This window comes from Anneissia japonica, unplaced genomic scaffold, assembly GCF_011630105.1.
Source record: "Anneissia japonica isolate Jap-2015-1 unplaced genomic scaffold, ASM1163010v1 scaffold9668_len1562885_cov226, whole genome shotgun sequence".
Taxonomy (NCBI): domain Eukaryota; kingdom Metazoa; phylum Echinodermata; class Crinoidea; order Comatulida; family Comatulidae; genus Anneissia; species Anneissia japonica.
This window is the reverse complement of record NW_022711326.1, coordinates 1,004,150-1,026,100: the sequence shown is the minus strand read 5'-3', so window position 1 is coordinate 1,026,100 and position 21,951 is coordinate 1,004,150. Positions and strand designations below refer to the sequence as shown.

General features: G+C 34.1%; 2 protein-coding genes across 4 annotated transcripts in view; one reads left to right on the top strand and one right to left on the bottom strand.

Annotated features, from left to right (window-relative positions):
• Window positions 1–1,848: 1,848 nt before the first annotated feature.
• On the bottom strand, window positions 1,849–12,254 carry LOC117107448 (serine/threonine-protein kinase VRK1-like). The gene is made up of 12 exons (XM_033249150.1): window positions 12,108–12,254; window positions 9,731–9,775; window positions 9,459–9,602; window positions 9,299–9,354; window positions 8,838–8,907; window positions 8,060–8,256; window positions 6,444–6,542; window positions 5,662–5,794; window positions 5,203–5,320; window positions 4,801–4,865; window positions 3,676–4,149; window positions 1,849–2,900 (listed from the first exon to the last, which is right to left on the bottom strand). The coding sequence occupies exons 2-12, from the start codon at window positions 9,744–9,746 to the stop codon at window positions 2,773–2,775; spliced, it is 1,500 nt and encodes a 499-aa protein (XP_033105041.1). The 5' UTR covers window positions 9,747–9,775; window positions 12,108–12,254; the 3' UTR covers window positions 1,849–2,772.
• Window positions 12,255–12,336: 82 nt separating this feature from the next.
• LOC117107447 (protein phosphatase 1 regulatory subunit 37-like) overlaps window positions 12,337–21,951 on the top strand; it is a 46,584-nt gene continuing 36,969 nt past the window's right edge. For 2 of the 3 annotated variants that reach the window (XM_033249149.1, XM_033249147.1), the window contains exons 1-3: window positions 12,337–12,645; window positions 15,893–15,990; window positions 19,078–19,123. In XM_033249149.1, the coding sequence (XP_033105040.1) occupies window positions 12,483–12,645; window positions 15,893–15,990; window positions 19,078–19,123 (307 nt within the window). In that variant the 5' untranslated portion in view covers window positions 12,337–12,482. The remainder of the gene's footprint in view (window positions 12,646–15,892; window positions 15,991–19,077; window positions 19,124–21,951) is intronic. The other variant, XM_033249148.1, reaches the window with a different exon arrangement.

The window sequence follows — 21,951 nt, the reverse complement described above, 5'->3', positions numbered from 1 at the left end:
ATCTTTGTTTAATGTAAAGCCTATTTCAATACATTCCATAGCTGGCAACAAACAAGGTAACAGATAACATTGATATGGATGCAAAAGACAAAACAATAATATAACATGTCATGAAAAGTCTCTTAATAAATAGAAACAGTAAGCAATTACTGTAGTAGAGCTCCACATAGTATACTATAGGAAAATTATTTATACGAAGCTTAGATTTAATGCTTTAAGAAATTTTTGAATGTGCTAAATCTAATCTAAGTATAATTCTTCACTAGTGTATGATGCATGCTCTACTAATTGCTTTATAAGTCAATTGCCGTTGTAGCAGTCATCGGTTGCCATAGTGATATAATCAGTATACAGTGTGCGTATTTACATTTAGCTGTGAGTATGCTGATTTGTGCTCCTGCAGCGTACACGTTAACTACACATCAGCAGTACTGTCAGTACGGATACGATGAATTACTATTGTAATTTGTATTGTGTTACTTGGGTTGGGTTGGATTGGATTTATTCGGTGTAAACACCAAGGAGAGCTCACGAAAGTCTAGAAGACTTATTTCCAATGGGGTCCTTCTGGTGGTGATTGGGCAGTGCACCAGGAGACAATCCCCTACTCTTTTCCAAAGAGTGTACTGCGTTCTTTAACATGCATATGGGCCATAAATGCATGTGGGACCAACAGCTTAAACGTCTCATTCAAACGGGCGCTATTGTAACTTTTATTTCAGCCCTCTACCTGAAGAGAGAGAATAGTCTGACTTTTTGGTCGATGCAGACGGGTAAAAATCATGCGATGATTTCATAACTACGCTAGGCTACGGCCTAGTACTAGTAGGTAGAAGGAGGCCTGACACCCTCCTGCCTGGCCGTAGTCCTACATCTAATTTTGTCATTGAGTCTTTAAAATAGGTCTAGAATATTCCTATTAAACATTTACTGTAGTTTGTTTAGTTTATTAGGATCCATTGAATCAAGGAATTCCCTAATTGTTCATACTTAATATGAATTTAAAGTAACTTTTTTTGGGTTCTTACTAACCTTGTATTACGAAAGTAATTTCGATTACAATTAAATTTTTATCGCGGTGCGCAATATTTTCGCGGTGACGATAAAAGGTATTTTTTTTGCACACGAACCTAAAAAAATCGAGCCAAGCATCCACTATTGAAAAATTACTGGACTGTGGGGGATAAGCAAATAACATTGTGAGTTGCAGAGATGATGTCACGATTGACTTGTAATATTATTTAGATTACTATTTAAGTAGCTGTGTGCCGTGGTGTATTGTCCCAGAAAAAATACCATTTTTGCTCAAGTTAATTTTTGTTACTGCAAGATGAGCAAGTTAATTTCGAAATTATTTTTTAAATTTTTTGTCATTTTCCAGGGACAGCACATCTTTGAATCATTAAGATAGTGGTTATTTAATAGCATCTGAAAGTCAAAAAATCGTTCAGAGATGGTCTGTCACTTGGATTGTATTTAAGACTTATTTCCAGTGGGGTCCTTCTGGTGGTGAATGGGCAGTACACCAGGAGACAATCACACTTTCGAAACTTGTATTTCAGCCCTCCAGCTGAAACACAAGGAGTGCAGCGATAGGAATTGAACCGGGAACCAAGAGATCTTCACAGTTCCGTGCACGCACACACACAGTGGCTACCACCAGTTGAGCCAAGCTGCTTAGCAAGCACCATGTTTTGCATTTCCTCTTCTGGGCAGAGGTTTGGATTATGTAATGCCACCTCTTATGACACCATCCTGCTTCTGACACTGATGTTGATGTGAAGGACTGCTATCATGTCGACAGGATGGAAGATGAAGGCAACCGAAGAGGGACCTCAAGATTAAACATATTTGGCAATAAAACATTTAATTTACAGTTCATTTGTCAACAAAAATATGTGATGGTAATGGGTCAGGTTAATTTATCTAAAAAATGTTTATGTTGATGAAAATTGTATAATCAAATAAAACATTTCTGGCAATTGTAAAAAATGTCCACCTATTTTTGTTTGATAATATATTTTATCATCCTGAATAATACCTATATTAATAATGTATTATAAATATAACTACTAACAATAACAATAAGTAATCTTAATATATGATAAATAATAACATTGCAGGATGAGAATCTAGTGTAGTAACAAAGAGGCCTGGGCCCTTGGCCTGAGTTCCTTTAGGCCAACCTATCCTGGGACTAGGTAAAAAGCCCAGTTGGGTACGGGGCTAACCCCCGCTTGAGTTTTATCTTAAACATGTACTGCTTCTGAACAAAATGAAAAAAAAGGTGATGAATATCCTGGTTAACGCCACTGGAATCGGGACCTTGGAAAACGCAAAGAAATCACTAATTTATATCATTTTCTCCAAGAGATTCACAAGTTAATATGGAAACTGTAAAGGACCAATAATGTTGGACTTCTAAATTCTAATGAAGCGCAATTCTATTGGTTGGCTAACATTTAACTAAAGTATACATTCTTTGGTCACATAATCGTAAATATAAAAAAATATTTGAACATACTTTATAAGTATTTGTTCAAAAACAGTTTCAAAGATCTACATATAATCAACAATGTTGACATTCCCACAATTTACAAACAAACATCTTTAATGAGAGCATCAATGATGCTTTTGACAGGTACCATGTAGCATCTACAAGCAAGTTCCCACAATGCATTTTCCTTCCCATAATGCATTGTTCACATGCTGCTTTCTTTTCAATTATGCATATGTAATGATTTCCCATAAAGCATCAGATCATGTACACAATCAGCTTTTATTATAATTGGGATTCTCTTTTAAGTATCGATGTAGCAGGCCTGGTGATGTTTGAATCTCTGTATCCATTGTTTGCACTTTTCTTCTTGAATTCCTGACTGCTTTCTTTACTGGTTTACCTAGACAGACAGAGAAGACACAACACAAAATTAACATAATTAATAATACAACGAAAACTCCCAAATAACTCCTTAAAAATTTGTTAAGTCTGATTCCTGATGATGTTGAGTTATGTGTTGAGTTACTATGGTCTTGCTTTCTCTATTTGGAGTCACTTTTGTGTTATTTTAATTAACCCCTTAACAATTTGTTAAAAGTCTGACTTATATAAATTGGTACTGGTACAGTAGGATATTGCAACACTGAATGTGACAGTCTGCATCTCTGCACTGTGGCATGACTACAATTCTCTGCATTGCAGCAGAAGTGCTTGTTCTGAACATTTATCTCATGAACATGATTATAACATTCCAAGCAGTTTGATTCTGTCTTCATATTGTTAAATGCATGACAATTAGGAATTAATTGATTTATTAAACCATCTTAGCAAAATCTTAGCTTAAAAATCATCTAAGATGGTGCACGCATACAATCGACTTTTAAAATTTTAAGCAATCTGACTTAAGCAAAAAAATGGACTTAATATGAATTTAAGCTGATTTCTAGTTTGATAAATCCAGAAACTGACCATTATTTTATATAAAGTAAAAATCAATATTATTATTATATTATCATAGGAAGTTTGGTAAAAGAACTGAGAAATGGAAAAATATTAAATTAGTAATAGTAGAGTATGGAAAATTTAGCCAAATAAGATTGAAGAAAGCTTATTGACTGCAATGTGTCACAATATTATGCCAAGCATCCATGATAATGACGATGAGGTAGGCCTACCTTTAGATGCAGCTAGTTTCCTTGGTGATCTACGTAGCTTCTTTTCTGGTGAGCTCTCTGGCGATGAAATACTACAGACTGGTTTCTTATTTCTGCTTCCTCTCATTTGCTTTGCTTTCGGTATCTGTTCTTTCCCAGGGCTGGTGATGGAGGATGAGCTTGTCACTTTTCTCTTGCCCGCTGCTGCACGTTTTTTCTTTTCTGGGGAGCTTTCCCCTGAGGATGTAACCTTTTCTGATCTAACTCGTTTCACCGGGCTTCCATTGCTAGTATATCCGTCGTCGGATTTTCTTTTGACTGTTGTTTTACGCTTAGTTTCTGGACCGGATACAACACTTTCAAAGTCAAACTTGCCATCATCTTTCAGACCGTTCTTCTTCAGAGCATCGTCGAAGAGCTGTCGTAAACAATTGTAATCTGGTTTCTGTTCATAACTCAACTTGTGGGCATATTTTAAGTATTTTTTAACTTCAGCTGTCAAAAGAAAAAAACTATTGTTTTACTGTTGTAATTTCCATCATTTACAAAAATTTTTTATTGTTTATAGAAGCGGTTGGCGCACAGGTTGTGGTTCGAAACTCTCACTGTACAAGTCGCTTTTGTCCTTGGGAAAAGCACTTTATTTCATTTATTTCTCTCAAAACAAATATACGAATGTCTCTCTCTACCCAAGAATATAAATAGGTACCTGGTAGGATTTTATGGCATTGACTGTACTAATTGCGTGTGCACAACTAGGTATACTCCCCCAGGGACCAGAGAAAGTTGCACTTTGTGTAGTTTGCCAATGTATGTTACCCAGTGCCAAGGGATAATAACACTCAGCCCCTTTGATCATTTTTTGGAACTGGCGCTACATAAATCTTTGGAATTAATGATGATGATGATGATGGTTTTGGTGACAAGTTGTTTATATCTTCAACTGGTTGTGTATAGATGTGCCAATGTTTAATCATTATTTATGAGCAAGTAATTCTTTTAATTATTCTCATGTTGTATTCATGACTATTTTATTGTGATATATATTGACTGCATAAAAATATGATCCATTGTGACATCTGCAGTTGGTAAAATATTCTAATTAATTATTCAGTAAACAACTGTATCAAGCTCTTTAAGAGTTACCTTCTCCTGCAAAATGTTTGCCTTTAAAACATTTTGACATCAACGTACCAACATCAGACATGAGCCTACAAACGGATAGAAAAACATATATACCAAAATGACATTGAATATTTGCACATGGCTAAGCATATTTAATGTGTTCTATTTTTGGCTTTTTACCCCAATGTTGTTCTAACTTTTTTGTAGTTTTATTAATTAAATAAAATCATATTGAGAACCTGTCATTTTATGAAACTTTTTAAAGAACACTGGAGTAGAATGCTTTATACATATATTTTCATGTTCTAGATACTTTAATTTTTATGTTTAGGTTAACACAGAGAAAGTATACATTAGTAATCCATACATTTTGGATTCGACTTTGGCAAGTTTGACATCCTTAAAACAAGAGCACAACATTACTTTTGTTTCATTGCACTGACTGCATCTGGGTCTTGAGTTCCCTGCCAGGGGAGAGTGCCACTCAACCAGTGTAGAATGTTGTAGCCTAGGATCTCAATATCTGCTCTTCTTGAAGGCACTAACAAATTGGCAACATGAGAGAAAAATAAAGAGGACATCATTCCCTTTATATTATTATATTGTTTAGTCGCTCTGATATCAAAGACACTGGCAACCAGGGACTGAAATTAATGTGGTGTTGTGAGGAAATTGTATCAAGTTAAATAAATATATATTTATACAATGCAATCCATATTCTTTACAATATTTTTAACTAATGAGGGGAATTCATTTAGCAGATCTGATTGTAAAGAACACTTGCCACTTGCTGTAACAACTGTGGAGGCACCCTAGCCTTGGGTTGGGGTATCAGACGATTTCACCACGTCAAAGGAGGAAGGGAGCCTGGGTTTATCTTACCAACGCCCTTGTGAGCATCACAGCTTGTGTATTCAAGGGTACCATCATGGGCTTTTCTTGGATCCTCTTTGTACGGCTTGTGTTCTCCATCAGGTAAATAGCGATATGCAAGGCCATAATCTACCAGAAACACCTGTAATAAAGCAACAGTACCATTCATTTATCTACAACATTAGTCTGAGTTAGTATTAACATTCAGTACATTCACATTTCCTACTCCTATAACAGCTTTAAGCTTTGTCCACACTATCAATTTGTGACAATAAATGTGATATGACCATATTTGGGTGTAATATGCCCATATTTAGATGTAATATGCCCATATTTGGATGTGATATGCCCGTATTTGGATGTAATATGCCCATATTTGGATGTAATATGCCCATATTTGGATGTAATATGCCCATATTTGGATGTAATATGTCCATATTTAGATGTGATATGCCCATATTTGGGTGTAATATGCCCATATTTGGATGTGCTATGCCCATATTGGATGTACTATGCCCATATTTGGATGTAATATGCCCATATTTTGGTGTAATATGACATCATCATCACACCCATATATGAGCATATCACACAAATCTGTCACATAAACTTTATTGTGTGAAGTGAGCTTTAGGGATTGGACAATACATACTACTTAAATCAAGGCCTTAGGGCTATTATCACTGAATGATGTAGGGATTGGATAGGTCAAACCTGATTTTTAAAACTTATCATTACATGACTTGTACCTAATTTCAGATTATAGGGTCAGCATAATATAAGATTCAGACCTGATTTGAGGCCTTGGGGCCATACCCCATCATTAGATTAGCAGCTTTGATGTCAGCATGGATGTATCCTTTATCGTGCAGGTACTCTAAAGTGGTCAGCTGAAAACAAACAAAAACAAATTCTAATAAAAGCTAAGATTTTGTCAGTACATTTATCAATTTCAGGTAAATTCTTAATAAGACAATACAACAGCCATTTTTTTAAGATGCATAGCTAAGTGGGTTGTGGGACATCCATATATTATTGGCCCCCTCCCCCTCAGATATGAGGGGAAGGGGGCTCTGTTTACTTGCTGCTGGATGCAACAATATGAATAAAATAAATAATCAGTTGTTGAAATTATGACTGTAAATTTTTTATGTAGCCACATTATGACTGTAAATTTCTTGCGTTATGTAGAGTTTCTCAGCAATTTACCCTTAAGGATACGATTCTTGAATGCGTTAGTAGCCTGAAATTGCTAGGGGTTACTATTCAGGACAATATGAAATGGGACATTCATGTCACTAAGATTATTTCTAAAGCATCTCGAAGGATGTTTGCTCGATTCATAATGAGGGTTGGGTGCGCCCTTAAATGACTTAATCATGGTGTTTACATGTTACATTAGACCTATCCTGGAGTTTGCTTGCCCTGTGTGGCATGGGGGAATCACAAAAAAATTAGCATATAAAATTGAGTCTGTCCAAAAGAGAGCATTGCGAATTATACTGGGAAATATCTATATTTCTTATGATTTAGCCTTAGAACAAACTAAACTGTCTTCGCTTGCGGCAGGGAAGGAAAATCTTGTCCTCTCCTTTGGTCAGGGACTTCTTAAGTCAGCCCAACACAGAGACTTTCTCCCTCTTTGCCGCAAGAGAAAATTTAACATTAGATCTAATGCCAGGACCCTTGAAGTGCCGAAATGCAATACAGATAGATATAAACATTCTGCTATTCCTTTTATTGTTCAATTAATGAACTCTCAATAAGGTGCTTTTTTTTTCACAACTTTTTAATGTGATTAATCAAAATAATTGTTATAAATATTTTGAAAATGTCAATTAAAATAAATTCATATTTACAAAAACATAATATTTAACATTTATAATTAACTAATAATATTCTATTAAATTATGTATGTATTTTTCAATTTTTTATCGCATTACTTTATTTTTATCACATTACTGTAAACCAATTTTAATGTTTTTACCTATTGTATTTCATAATTTTAATCGTTTTCCTTTTTGTAATGTATTGTTAATATTTTATATGTAATTCAATATTTGTGTTTGTTTTTTGATAATTCTCTTTTTATGTATTTTTATATCTTGTAATACAATAATTTCAGACTTGTTCTGCTTTGTTCTGCTCTGCTTGTAATGTTTTTTATACCTGAATAAAATAAAATAAAAAAATAAATCATTACATAATTTTGATTAGATGATATAAAAATAAAATTGGATACTCTCTACTCCTGGCTTTACATACAAATTTGAGGGTTTATAAGGTCTTGTTTTTTGGAGAAAATGTAATGAAGTGTTTCTACCAAATATGGTCAGGTGAACATGAAATTAATATTGAAACATCATATGTTTTTGAAAAATGCATGCATGAAGCTCGGCCTACTCACAATGCGCTTAGCTAACATGTAAGTAACCTTTGGTGTAAATTTCTGGTTTGTGGCTTGAAGTTTCTTGTACAAATCTTCACCAAATCTTTGCATGACCATAAAGCGATATTTCATGTTGTTTGTTTCATGTAGGCCAGTACTGATGAACTTTGGAACGCCAAGATATGGTAGATTCTGTGACTTCTGATATTGTTCCACTATATTAAAAAGAATAGATTTAATAATAATAATAATGGTTCATATATATATGCTCTTAACATTACTGCCGGTCACTGGATGAAATGCATATGGAACACATACACAGCTCCGTGGGGATAATTCCTGGTGTTGCAGCTGTAATAATAATAATAATCAACATACATTTGTGCTTGTACCTACCAAATACCCACTTGTACTCCTGGGTAGAAAAAGACAACAGTAGGTGAAGTGCTTTGCCTAAGGACACAACCGAAAGCCACAGCGAGGGACTGAATCTCTGACCGTAAGGTTAAGAAGCAGAACCACAACCGCTGCGACATACCGCTTCCAAAAAAAATTTTTGCTTATTAACTTTTTCAAGAAGTGGAGGTTGAATAAATTGTACATGATTATTGCTATCCTATTTTTTTTTCTCATCTGAGTGCTATGAAAGAAAAAACTACAAGTCGATCATAATTTATACAGTTCGCCCTCCAATTTCAGACCACCTTTGGGACCTAAAAATTTGGGGTGTTCTCATGGTTTGGTCAAATTAGAGGGTTCTTCAATTCTATGGTTTACTAAAAAACCTATGCCTTACACATATCTTCTTTAGCTGCACGTTGGTAGAAATGCAATTCAACAAATAGTGGTCCATTTCCTTGTGGTTCCTGAAGGAGAAAACCATGGAAAATTGATTATTTAAGAAATAATGCTGTCAGTAGTTTGTAATATTATTTAAATATTATATATTTTAATATCTTTTTCCAAAACTTCCATGAATGTTTCATAAATTTCCATGACATTTTAAGCTTAGGAAATTATATTTTTACATTTCAATTTTCCATATTTTCAATTGCGGGATGGCTGATCAATACGATTCCAGAGACCACAGTTGCTTAGGAGGGATCGTTTTCAAAGACTATCTAATCTAAACCAACAATCAACATGAGGTCATCAAGGGCTTAAGAAAGCATGGAGTGTTTTGTTGACCAAATGAGGCAATGTGTACCAGACTTTGTGATTAAAATTAATATATTTTATATATATTATGATGCTTACAATTTTCAACACATACTCTGCATCAGCTTTCACTTTTGTATTTACATTGTCAGAAGCTGGAAATAAAAAAATGTACAAACCATTAATAATAAATTTCAAGTTTAGCCTTAAAATATACATTTTTGTAGAAAAAGAAATAAAATATTTATAGACACTTTACCAAGGTAGATATATCCAAAGCCACCTTGACCGATTATTGACCCGATACGCCACTTTCTCTTGCCTGAATGCTCAGTAAGTATCTCCCCTTCTGGTAGGGGTTTCGGGAGTTTGTAGGCTTTCGGTTTCTTGGGTTTTGCTGTTGCTGCACGAAAAAAAAATCTAAATTAATATTTTTAAGTACAGTATTTAAACTTTAATTAAAGTACATTAATAAAATCTCTAAATTATAAAATTTCCCATTTGTTAGGAATGTATCCTTCCTAGTCCTACCTTTTGATCCAGGCATCACAGTATTATATAGGCCTAGTTGTTTTGCTGAAAAATAAAATAGCAATGGTAACTATAATCTCTTGAATTTCTTGAATTAGAATTAGAATGCCAGTTCGAACGGATGCATTTAGTGCGAACTACAAGGGCGAATTTATCGTCACCCTATTTTTGTATTTGTTTGTTATAAATGCAAAAAATGCTCTGTGCACTAAAGTTCTGAAATGTTTTTGGTACTTTTTGAAAATTATTCCATGTTTGAATTACAGTCTTGGCAAATCCGACTAAAAGATGGCCGCCAGAAAGCACTTAGGCCCTATATTTTAAAACTATAGAATTTCGCACGTAGAATTCACGGTTTTTGTCTCCAATTAGTTGAATTATATAGTGTTGTAACAGTATTTGTAGATTTACGATTTAGGCCTATATCTGTAAATGGGAGTAACTGTAATTGTAATTTTTATTCACCACAGAAATTTAAATTATTTTTACGTATATGGTACCAGAAGGTGCACAAATCATTGGTGTAGTAGTGTGACACAGGGGCGGATCCAGTGTAGGGGACACACATGCCCCCCCACCCGTCATGCCACTAAATTTTAAAAAATTTCAATGCATATTAATGTTATGTGCTACTCACTTATCTATTCTGAAACTGTTGTGCCCCCACCCCGCCGTTTGGAAAATTCTGGATCCTTCAGCCCCTGTGACAAGACTATCAACAGCACAGTAAATAGATCATACCAATTTTCTCCACTATTCAACCATTCTTCTATATAATTCAAAACCCACTTTTTTTTTTAACTTAGCATGTGGAAAGAATAACAATGACTTAACATTATTTTTATGAACGTAAGTATGTTTAATTGTAAATTGCTAACCTTATACTGTAAATCAATTAAATACAACTTTTTTTATACATAAGGCTATAGGCTTCTCCCCCGGACCCCACTGGGGCTTTTCCCCTGGCTTTAGTGGCATATCTGGAAGTCTTGAAATGGGGGTGCTGATTGGGAGCGCGAAGGTGAAGTACGGGGGCTCGATAATCAATTGAGAGGGATGCTAAACTCGCAAAATAAGGTGATTTTTAACTACTTGCAATTGATATGGGGGGGGGGGGGGCGAGTAATTGTTTGGAGGGGAACCTCCCCCACCCCACGCACCCCTAGATACACCAGTGCCTGGCTCCCAGGCAAAGCCTGAGCCCCAGCCGAATGCAAATTTTTAGCTCAAAATAGGAAATTTTAAAGTAATTCGTACATAAATCACACAGGCTGTTGTTCGCACAAGTGATTTTTTTCTCCGCTCGAACTAGCATCCGCTATAATAAATTCCGCTCGAACTGGCATTTGCTCGAAGTGGCATCCACTCGAATTGACTGGTTCCCATGCACAGTCTATGGGCAATTTTACTGATTTCTTTTTTTTTTTTGGCAGATAGTACATAATTATTTAATGAACAACAATGCATTTCTGAGTTGTTCAAAATGGTTCACCTGAAATTTCTGATAGAGGCATACACTCGTTTGTTATGTGACATTGTGGTGTAAACTTTGCACCACTGTAAGAACATAAATTTTACGAAAAATCCCCCAAAACGTCAACAAACATCTTATCTGCCTACTGTATAATAATAAATTGTTTTACAAAAAGTACTTTTTGACCATTTCACGAGTGGATTAATTATAAATAACTTAACAATCTAAGATGAATGTGTTCGCCGTAATGAGTGTGTTGCAGATATAAAATTAAAACGCCAATTATAAATTTGCAGTGAACAATAATAATCCTCCTAGCTAGTAAGCCCAGGCCTTCCCTTGATTTCCAACAACTGAAAGACTTCAGAGCTTAGGCCTAGATTTTAATTTGATTTTAGGTTAAATTAGTTAGTAGTTGAACAACATGCCAGTTCCCAGTACAATACTTTTTTCTTATCTTTATTTAGGCCTTGGCCTAGTTCCTTGCTGGCTGGTGGTGGTTGGCTTACCTAATAAGATCACGCACAGATGGTTCCCACATATTGTCCCCGGTGGTGTTACTTACGGACGACACAAACAAAATACGAGTTATTCGCCCAGGGAATGCCAAACCTAGGCGACCTCTATCTTTGCACAGGCCTAACTAGGCTAGGAAATGGGAAAAAAAAAGAGGAGATAGGATAGGGCCTAGGCCTAGTCTATCCTGGGGCCAGGCTACTGTAGGCCGCCGCCTAGACTAGCTAGCCTAGGCCTACTCACTAGGCCTAGGCCCCTAGCCAGCCTATATCAAGTCATATTTATTTGAGCATCTGTAAACTATGCAGTATTAAGAATAAAACAAAACATTATGAACATATACTTCTAAAGGATCAACTGACAAATTAATGTTAACTAAATCCTTACTAAATAACACAAATACAAGCAAGAAAGAAAAATCAAAGAACACTGTCTGTAAAATCCCCCGCAAAATTTCAAGCTTCAAACGATTGGAGGCAGCAGACAAAATAACAATCGATCCATCGTATATGTGTATTCCGTTTTTATTGGTCAGGCTTCATGGACCTTACTCCTCTCCACCATTCATAATACCTGTTATGTGTGGAATAGACATGTATTTTGACCTATGAACCTGTTTCTCGTGAGAATTTAGGACAGCTGTAAAAAAAGAAGAGGCTGATTTTCGAACGAGTGGCGATGGAGATGAAAAACAACGCCTAAATACTTGCGTTTTATAAGTGATGTTTCAATAAAAAAAAAGTCATACTCAGATGTCCAGTTATGGAAGGAGAGATTGGAACCAATACATTAACAAGTTATAAAAGCATTCTCTCTCCTACAACGTCAAAATCGAAGTTAAAACTTCCGGGTAGACGGGTTAATTTTCCTCAGGATGAAAAGCTAATCTCGAACACATTGGATCCGCCTGATCCGTGGCAAAATGGTTTGTATCCTATTATTGGATTTGGATTTAGTAGGCCTAGGCCTACATTATAGCCTATGCATAGGCCTTAGTCTGTGAAGTAAAGTGAAGCCTACATAACGAATATTATTTTTTCGTTTCAAATAATATAGGCCTAGAAGATTGACGTTTGACGCATCCTGTAAACATATGTCGAAGAAAGGAATACTGCTTTGTTTGTGCTTTGTAGAATGAAAATATGTAAACAAAAATGACCTCTGCAGTTGAGCTGAGATGAGACTGAGTGATGTGTTAGGCAAAGCCAGCAGGCCACATTATATTTTTTTTATGAGGAATGAAGAATAATGATCTCATTTTGCTTAAATTGGATTAAATGCCTTTAAAGTATGTGTTGCACAAGGAATAACCCTAGGCCTATCCCCCACCCAGACTGTATAGTAAGACCTGCGCGGGGAAAATATCCTCCTCATAAAAATTTGCCAAAGAAATCCGTTCGCCCATTTTGGAAAATAAGAGCTGAAATCCTTGCAGATTTTGCCAAAAATTAGGCTTCGACCAAATCTTACTATAATGCACTTGTCAGTTGTAGTCCCGGCCCCTGGACTCGGGCCTAGCAGGGACTTAGCCGGGGATGGAATTTCTAAAATGGTTACATGCATGTGAAAGTCCAGTCCACCTCCCGGCAATGCGGGGCATTGTTTTAATGTACATCCCCGGCTAAGTCCCTTACCGCCGTACACACCCCAAAACACGGCTACACTAATGTGTAAAATTCCCAGCTTCCGAGGCCTGTTACATCTACGGGTAAATTTTAGGTACGTTCCGGCACTACGGGCACACAACTATGTGTACATCCCTGGCTCAGTCCCGGCTAGTGCCCTGCTATGGCCCGGGTCCGGAGGAGCCAGGATTACATTTGACAAATTTGAGCTCATTTTTGAAATATCCCCCGTGCAATTAAAAACTTTACAGTACAGTATGGTCCCCCACACAAAAATTAGGCCTAGAATTCTGTCATCTTGGAAAATAACGGCCGATTTCCTTGCAATTTTTCTCTGTATATATACCACCAATGCAATACTAATAGGATTCTGCGCACCTATTTTCCTAGCTATTTCACACCTAAATTTGAGTTTTCTTCTGTGCAATTACAGTGTGAGAGCAAAAGTAGAGATATATGGTACTGTACCAACAATAGTTGTGTTTACGAACGTAGAATGTTTTTACTGGTAAAGACGCAACAAGGACGTAAAAAGAGCGAATAAAATGTTACAAATTACACAAAACATTTCTGATGCTCTATCGTAAATGTCTACATATTTAAATAGTTTACATACCTCAGTCATGCAAGACTTTTTATATTTGTTTAGTGAACTATTTTTTTATGTATCTTCATACCCTGTACTCATTGACAGCGCAGTTACAGTATTTATATTTAACTTTAAATGTAAAAAGAAGCTTAAGATCAGTAATTTAATATGATTCTGAACTACTGTATCCTCTTCATAAATACAAGAAACACAACTAACCATTTCACAACACTGTTGTACAGTAGGACATACCTATTAATTCACAGGTACTGTAAAAATTAAAAAACAAGAATTCTGACAGATAAATCAAACAAACTGTTATATTTATGCTCTCATATCTTCTCTTCTTGACGACTCTGACAATACCAACTACTGTATTAAGATACTACCATACTTCTATGTGGATCACCTGTATCCATGCCCTTATGATTGGGAGCTGAACTCAATTACCTTCAGGCTAAAATTGCTACTAGTATTAAAAAACACTGTTTAGGAGTAAAGCAGAGCTACAACATGGCAACGTGTCTTTATCCATGGCTTAAAAAGATCAATTGTTTGTGTTTGAGGATGCCCTATACCCAGGCTAAAATAGAAATTATTTTAAGAGTGAAGAAGAGCGATGTATTTTTATCCACGGCCTAAAAGGATCAATTGTTTGCGTTTGAGAATGGCCACAAGGTTGTGGTCTTAGGCAAAGCACTCTATGTACACTTCACTCAGAACTACAGTATAAATGGGTATTACAGAACTATAAATGGGTATTACAGTAGTTTAATAGTAGATTGAGTAGCAATACACAAGCGGCAGAACTAAGGAAATGCAGTATTCTGCAGAGAGAAATGTAGAGCATGTTAATAGAATGCGCATACAGTAGAAACCTTGGAATTACTATATGTGCAAGATAAGTTTATGAAAATGTCTGTGTTTATAGTTGTCATACCTACAAGTTGTCAGGTTGCTATAGCAACATTGGAGAATAAGATTTTATTGCTATTCATAACATTACTATTTTATATTATTTCAAATTATTAAATTATTCTTTTTTTAAATCATAAAAACCATAAATCACCTATTATCTGAATATTAATTATCTTTTCAGTGCAGGAAGAAATATTTAAAACAAGTTGATAGACATTACCTCTCCAGTATGACATAACCTGTGATTATAGAGGTTCACAGTTTCTTTCCAACATTAATGTTGTGTGGTTGTTTCAGTTTGAGGCATTCTATGTCATTGTCAGTAAATGAAGAATATTATATTATTAATGTATCCACTACACAAAGCAGTATTCATGACGTTTTGGTTTCCTGGTAATTATTTGATTCTATACAGACTCTTAGTCATGTATGCATCTACATCCAGACAATGAACTTGTCCTAATTATGACAGGTATTCATTTTACCCCTGGGTGGGAAGAAGCCAAGTAGATTGCATTACCTAATGTGACCAGCAAAGCACATCCATAATTATTTAACATTGATTACTTTGAACTATGCAAATTCTGTGGCAGTACAGAGATCGTCATTCACAGATATTATGAAGAGTTGTTGATCATTCAGTGTCATGTGGGAACAAACCGGTAATCAGTTGCAGCGCCAGAGATTCCACGACATGGGGTTAATGGTTCCCAACGAGCAGTTTAAGATCCTCAGTGGGGTCCACATCTACCTTAGCTCCACCATGGTTTTATAAAATTTTAAGAATAAGCACCTTTGGGTAACCAGAAATGGCTCTCTCAGGAGACACTAATGATGCTTTTTCCAAGAGAGTGTTTCCTGATGGTGTGACTTACTTCCTGACGGAGATTCCATGATTCTCTAACTGGGGGTCTTGTGCCCCTTGGATTCCCCACTGGAGTCACTACTGCTGAAGTGCTATTAAATTTTATTTGATATAAATTGTATAGGAATTTAATCCTTGTACAGATGGTATAATGCAGATATTTGTTTTTTCCCAGTTCAATCACCTACCAAAGAGGAATTACTTTCAAACTACCAGTCAGCTTGTGCTAGGCTCAAGATCAAACCAAGTGCAAAGATGCTAAATCTAATACAGGTAAAGTCTTGATAAAATTCATTTTTAGCCCAGTTACATTTGTTGTTATTGTTGTTTTTAATGTTGTTATCGATTTGGTTTTGATTTTATTTTTCTGAATTTCAAATGAAATACTGTATTCAAACAGAAATGCACTGTGAAGCCATTGGTGGCTCTCAGAAGATGTCAAGAATCAAACTTATTTTGAATTATGTTCTTAAGATTAATTAAATTATAAAATGTAGAGTTATACACAAAACATTAATAAAAACTATTATTATATTTTATATATTTGTCATTTATTATTATTATTATTATTATTATTATTATTTTATTATTGTGATTATGCTATTGATATTTTTTATAGTTATTTCTATATTTTATTAATGTTAGTGATAGATAGTAAATTATTGTTGTTGTTGTAAATTATTGTTGTGTTATTTTCATATTATTTTTAAATGATATACTGAAGAGATATTAATTAATTAATTAAACATTTTAATTCAACATACAATATATGTGATATTCAACAGTGTAAATTACATAACATGATGTCAACACTAATTGATCTGTTCAAAATTTCCCAGACCAATGAACTCATTAAACCCAGTTATCTCTGTGGCAGTCATAATTAATAATAATAATAATAATAATAATTATTATTATTCTGTAATAATAATTATTGATAGCAATTACTGTGTAATATTGATATAGTGGTTTAAGTGTGATTTATTTTAGGGCTCAATAAATAAGCACAGCATTTCAATTACAGAAATAAATATAAAGTTGATTTCACGTGCGATACATTGTTCAATACTGTATATGTATTCCCTAATAAAAAATAATTTAAATGATGTGTAAAATGACAAACTCCAGAGCTGTCGTCTGTGTTTCATCTTTGATACTTGAAAACAATTTTTATAGTATAGATAGATATTTTGTATCTTTTGATTTCAACCTTTAGAAACCTATCCAATTTTAAGATCTGTTATTATACAGTGCTTGTACAGTGCAATCTTTGTTGACTATAATATTTTTAGAGGTTTGTACTTTGCTGGTCTATTTTTAATTATTTTCCCATGGATCTCAACAATTGAAACAAAGAGGTTGGGTTCTAAATTAGATTTTGTTGTTCAATTTATTGATCTGATAACTGAACTGGTTATATCACAACTCTATTTGAAAACTCTATTTGCTGCGAAGCAGCCAATTCATATTCTTGACAGCAATTTGACCTCTGAAAGGTCATTGTTTGTCAAAAAACGAGTGCCTAAGACGACTGAAAAGCGGAGTTTCTTTCTTTCGTTCTGCCGGGTAAAATCAATTACTTTAGGCGACGTTTGTAGACTAACATACTCGTACCAACGTCCGCATGTCGCGCTAGCCTTATCCTACTCTAGGCCTAGACTAGCTAGGATGGTATAGGCCTAGCCTTGAAGACGAAGGTCCCAATGAAAAATAACGTCACTCTTTGATAGCTAACATTGTCTATTTAACATCACAATAATTCATTATTAGACCTATAGTTGTTTTTTGAATTGTGCTCCACAAATCAACTGGCTAACGTCTCTATCTATTGTCGTGACGTCATGGCTCGCTGGCTCACACTTGAGATATGTCTCGCACTTGTGATCAAATAACACGCTGACTCGCACTTTGGCAACACTCTTTGGCAGTCCACTCGCCCCTAGAAAACCCGCCCTTGGAAACTTGCCCCATAAAAAAATGTACACTTCCTAGACCATGCAGTCTTCAAAATAAAAATTGTAACCTTTGGTAATCAACTACATTTTCCACATACATAGAAATTTTTGAAACTATTAAAAAAAACCTAAATCATAATTCACCACACTATAGTCTATAGACACTTTTTGACAAAAATGAAAAATTACGACTTTGTTACCCAATGAGAAGTGTTCTAATATAGAGAGTGGGTCGTGTCTCATATTATTTGTTATAGTTTTATTATTCATTATTTTCACTTGACTCGCATAAATACTTTTGTTCAAAGAACATTTATATGCAGTTGTACTTCACTTGCAAATTGCAATTTCTAGTATTATTACATTGTTAACCTCACATGACACATTTCAAATGTTTATTTGTCAATAATAATTTATTTTAATTTTTCTCTCTGCCTTAATGCTTTTGGTAAAACCATTTTGTAAATAGGAAAAATATTTTTTTTTCTCCCTCCTTTGATGACCTATAAAAAGTAAGGTTATGTTTCACTGAATTGTGAAGGCTAGGCTTATGAGGCCTACTGGAATATATTGCTGAGTTATTTACTGGCTATTTCAATTAAAGTTAATTGATCTGTGGAAGATAGTGTGTGGAAAAAAACTAAAGATCCATGTCTCTTTCACAGTAATGCCCTATGACCTTGGATATAAATGAGTCTGGAAATAATTAGTGAAATTGGTAGATTTTACATTAAAAAATACTAAAATTACATGTTTACCTAATGGATTAAAAATTTACTTTGTATAATAAAGTATGTATGACATTGACGTAAATAAGTCTTTTAAGATGTACTGTCCCTTGCAAAGAACAAAAAAAAAATCATAAAAATCATTTTTGAAATTTACTTGCCCATTTTGAAGTACTGTAACATAAACATTATCAACTTGAACATAGAACTTAGTGTATTTAAAAAATGCTTACCTATAAAAACCATCATTTTACAGTGAAACAATGATAGAAACACTTCCAGTCACTGAAAGTGTTTTATTATCTTTATTATAATTACCTACTGTAGTTAAAAAATCACATTTTTTAATTAAATAATTTCTATGCTCAAGTTAATAATTTGTATGTTACTGCAAAATGAGCAGTTAATTTAAAAATTATTTGTTATGACTTTGGTCATTTTCAAGGGACAGTATATCTTTAATCATTGCGATTGCTAATTGTTAATATTGATGAATATTATTGATTATGATTGTTAGTGGTGTTTGTTATTGTGTTATTATAAATCATTGTTACTGTTATTATCTATTGTGATTTTGATTATGATGGTTATTGTTATTGCTGCTTCTTTCAACTACTGTTGTCATTATTTTTAGTTAGAAACAATTACCTTAATTTTTATATTTATATCCTCCGCAGAATACAACAGATTTCAAGTCTCGGATAGAGACATTACAATTGAAAGGTAAACGTACTGTTATTTCTATTTTAAATTATGATACTCATTATCTGATATATAGGTCAAATTCAATCATACAATTGAGAAGACTCAAGTCTAATACAGTAAGTTATCAACTTACAGTGAGACCGAAACAAACTGGTTTTAAATAATAAAATAAATGATAGTGAAACACACAATGATTTCTGAATATTTTTGTATGTAAAAATAACTATTTCAGTTTTTCAGTATTCACTGTGCCAAGCTTGAATAATATTTAAAATGACAATATCAAAAAAAGGTGATAAGCATAGTACTATACCAATCAATAAATTAGTTTATAGAAAAAAATATTTAATACTGCAGTAAATTGATTTCATTATTTAGAAATGTTAATTTACAAATTAATTTATCAAAGTTTTTTTTTTTATGTTTGTCTCTAAGAGGAAGCCTCTGCCCTCTATTTTTTGAGTTTGCTTTCTCTATGGGCTGGTGGCCTAAAGAGATAGGGAAACGTTGGGTGTTGGCCCGAACAAATGAATGAAATAGTAATCATATGTAGAAAATATCATAATTTATCATTACATGTAGAGTATATATACTCTACATGTAATGATAAATTATAAATTATAAATGCAGTACTTAGAATGTAGAATATATTGTATTCTCCTAATGATATGTGCATAAATGGTAGAATAATGGTAGATTTAATAATAATATATATCAGCAATTCTAATAGAAACAATCGGCGACCACAGATTGTTTGAACTACTAGTCATCATTTCTCAGTGTAGCAATAAACATACTATACTGTGGAAAGTAGAGGAAATGTTTTTAAGACAATGAGAATTTGAGAAATAAATGAAAAAGGCAAGATGTTTGTTCTAATACTCATTCTAGCATTCTCTGTACTTTATATAGGCTCTAGAATTGCAATCAATTGTGAGCCTTGAACTATTCTCTACCCACTCACAACCTTTTCTTACCATAGATAGGGGCCTAGGCCTACAAGCTACAAAGATTATTCTTTAAAAAAAAACCCAATTTTGTTTGAAGAATGTTTTGGAGGATTAACCAGCATTCTGACAATGTTTCCAAGTTCTAATGTCTAAGCTATTTAGAGTAATTTACTGGCATTCCAACCAGCATTATTGAACATAATGAAGTGACAGTAGAAACATGTAGAAAGAAGCCATACATTTTCACTGATCTTCGTATGCTCGCACTCTATGTCTAATTTCATTTTTGTTTCAACTGTAGGTCATGTGATTCCCATTCCAGATTGTGTCTATTATCATTATGCCAGAAATGTTTTTTTTACAGTACTGTATATGAAAAAGAAGTAATCACCTGTATCATTAAAACATAATGTAAAAATGAATCAGTATCTGTTGTGGCAGGTCATGATTTCTTCACATCTTGTAAATGAAACTGCCACAATGAATTAAGATATAGTAATAAAGTCAAAAGACAGTTCAGATGTATTTTAATCTAAGTTTTTCACAGTAGTTGGACATACTGTTGGTTAAAAAATTACTGAAAAGTCATCCTAAAGTATGTACATCTTATAGTAACTGATAGCAAGTGATGTATTTGTCTTGGTTTTCATTCATTTAAAAAATTTCATACATTTTAAAATGCTATTTTAATTTTGAATTTAATGGCCAGGTAAATATGGAGAAAGTTTCTTCTCGTGATGTAAATCATTAAAAATATTATCACCTGTAATGTTCTTTGATAATAATATTCTTCAATGATGATAATATTCATTGTACTCAATGCATGAAAAATCTACAAGACAGTAATTGAAGAATGAATACAGAAGTAGCAGTAGTTATTATTTTCTAAGAACATTAATTTTATTATTGTAGATAATATGTTCTTATATTGCTTATTGTCCTGCACAACTCCTTTTACATACTGTATGTATATTACTGTATTGATAAAAAACCAGACAATTTTAATTTGCATTTAAGTCAGACCCATGGATCACACAAGTTAAGTGGCAAGCCCATAAAATCACATGTGATAGGTTTGTTGATTTCTAATCAGAATACTGTGTACCAGGACTGGAAAAAGTGCATGGCTGCCCAACTGTTGGTTGGAGGCATCATGAATGTCCCAGAGACATTTTTGGAGAAAACAATTTTTAAAAGTAAACTGTTGGGTTATATAGTGTACAGATAACATTTGGTGCTGGATGCATTTTATTAAAAGCATTTTCTTGGTCGGAGGTATAAACATTTATTTGCAGGCCTGCTCTGTAATACTCTTGTCACTTATTTTACAGGTAGTAATGGATGCAGAGAAGAGGTTGATAATTATTATTTTAATATTTTAATTTTTAGTTCCTATGCATGTAATGCAATAGGAACTATTGTAATCACTCTTGCTATTTCCTATGTTTTTTATTGTGTGTAGTGTGTATGTGTGTGTGTAGACATTTATGCAAATGCGCATGCGTCAAAGAAAAGTTTTCCGACATCGTTTCTTCATTTAGATCTCCATTTTTCACTCAGTCCATGCGACGTTTTTTTCTGTTGTATTCGTATGAGTAGTCATATGAAGGTACTATATCCCCGACAGTTGGCTGTGCAGCAATGTACCCTTTGAATGCAAACTGAAAACAGGTGAAAATATAAAGGCAGCCGACTGTTGGGTACATAACGACTATCTAGCTTTCCACAAAAACATGAGGCCTAAGCTAGGCCTAGTTCAGTATTACTGCGATGCAAGGGTAGGCCTAGTTAGATCGTTCAATCAGTGATATCGTGTTATCGTCTAATACAATTAAATAATGTGTGTAATATTTAAGAATGCACCACGTGGGTCGCTTTCTTTGTTATGCGGTTGTA

Excerpts from the sequence above, each read along its gene's own strand:
- LOC117107448 (XM_033249150.1), bottom strand. Across the intron at positions 4,866-5,202 it reads GTCAGTGCAATGAAACAAAA|GCTCATGTCTGATGTTGGTA; the intron begins GTAATGTTGTGC and ends ATCCGTTTGTAG. Across the intron at positions 2,901-3,675 it reads GAAACTAGCTGCATCTAAAG|GTAAACCAGTAAAGAAAGCA; the intron begins GTAGGCCTACCT and ends CTGTCTGTCTAG.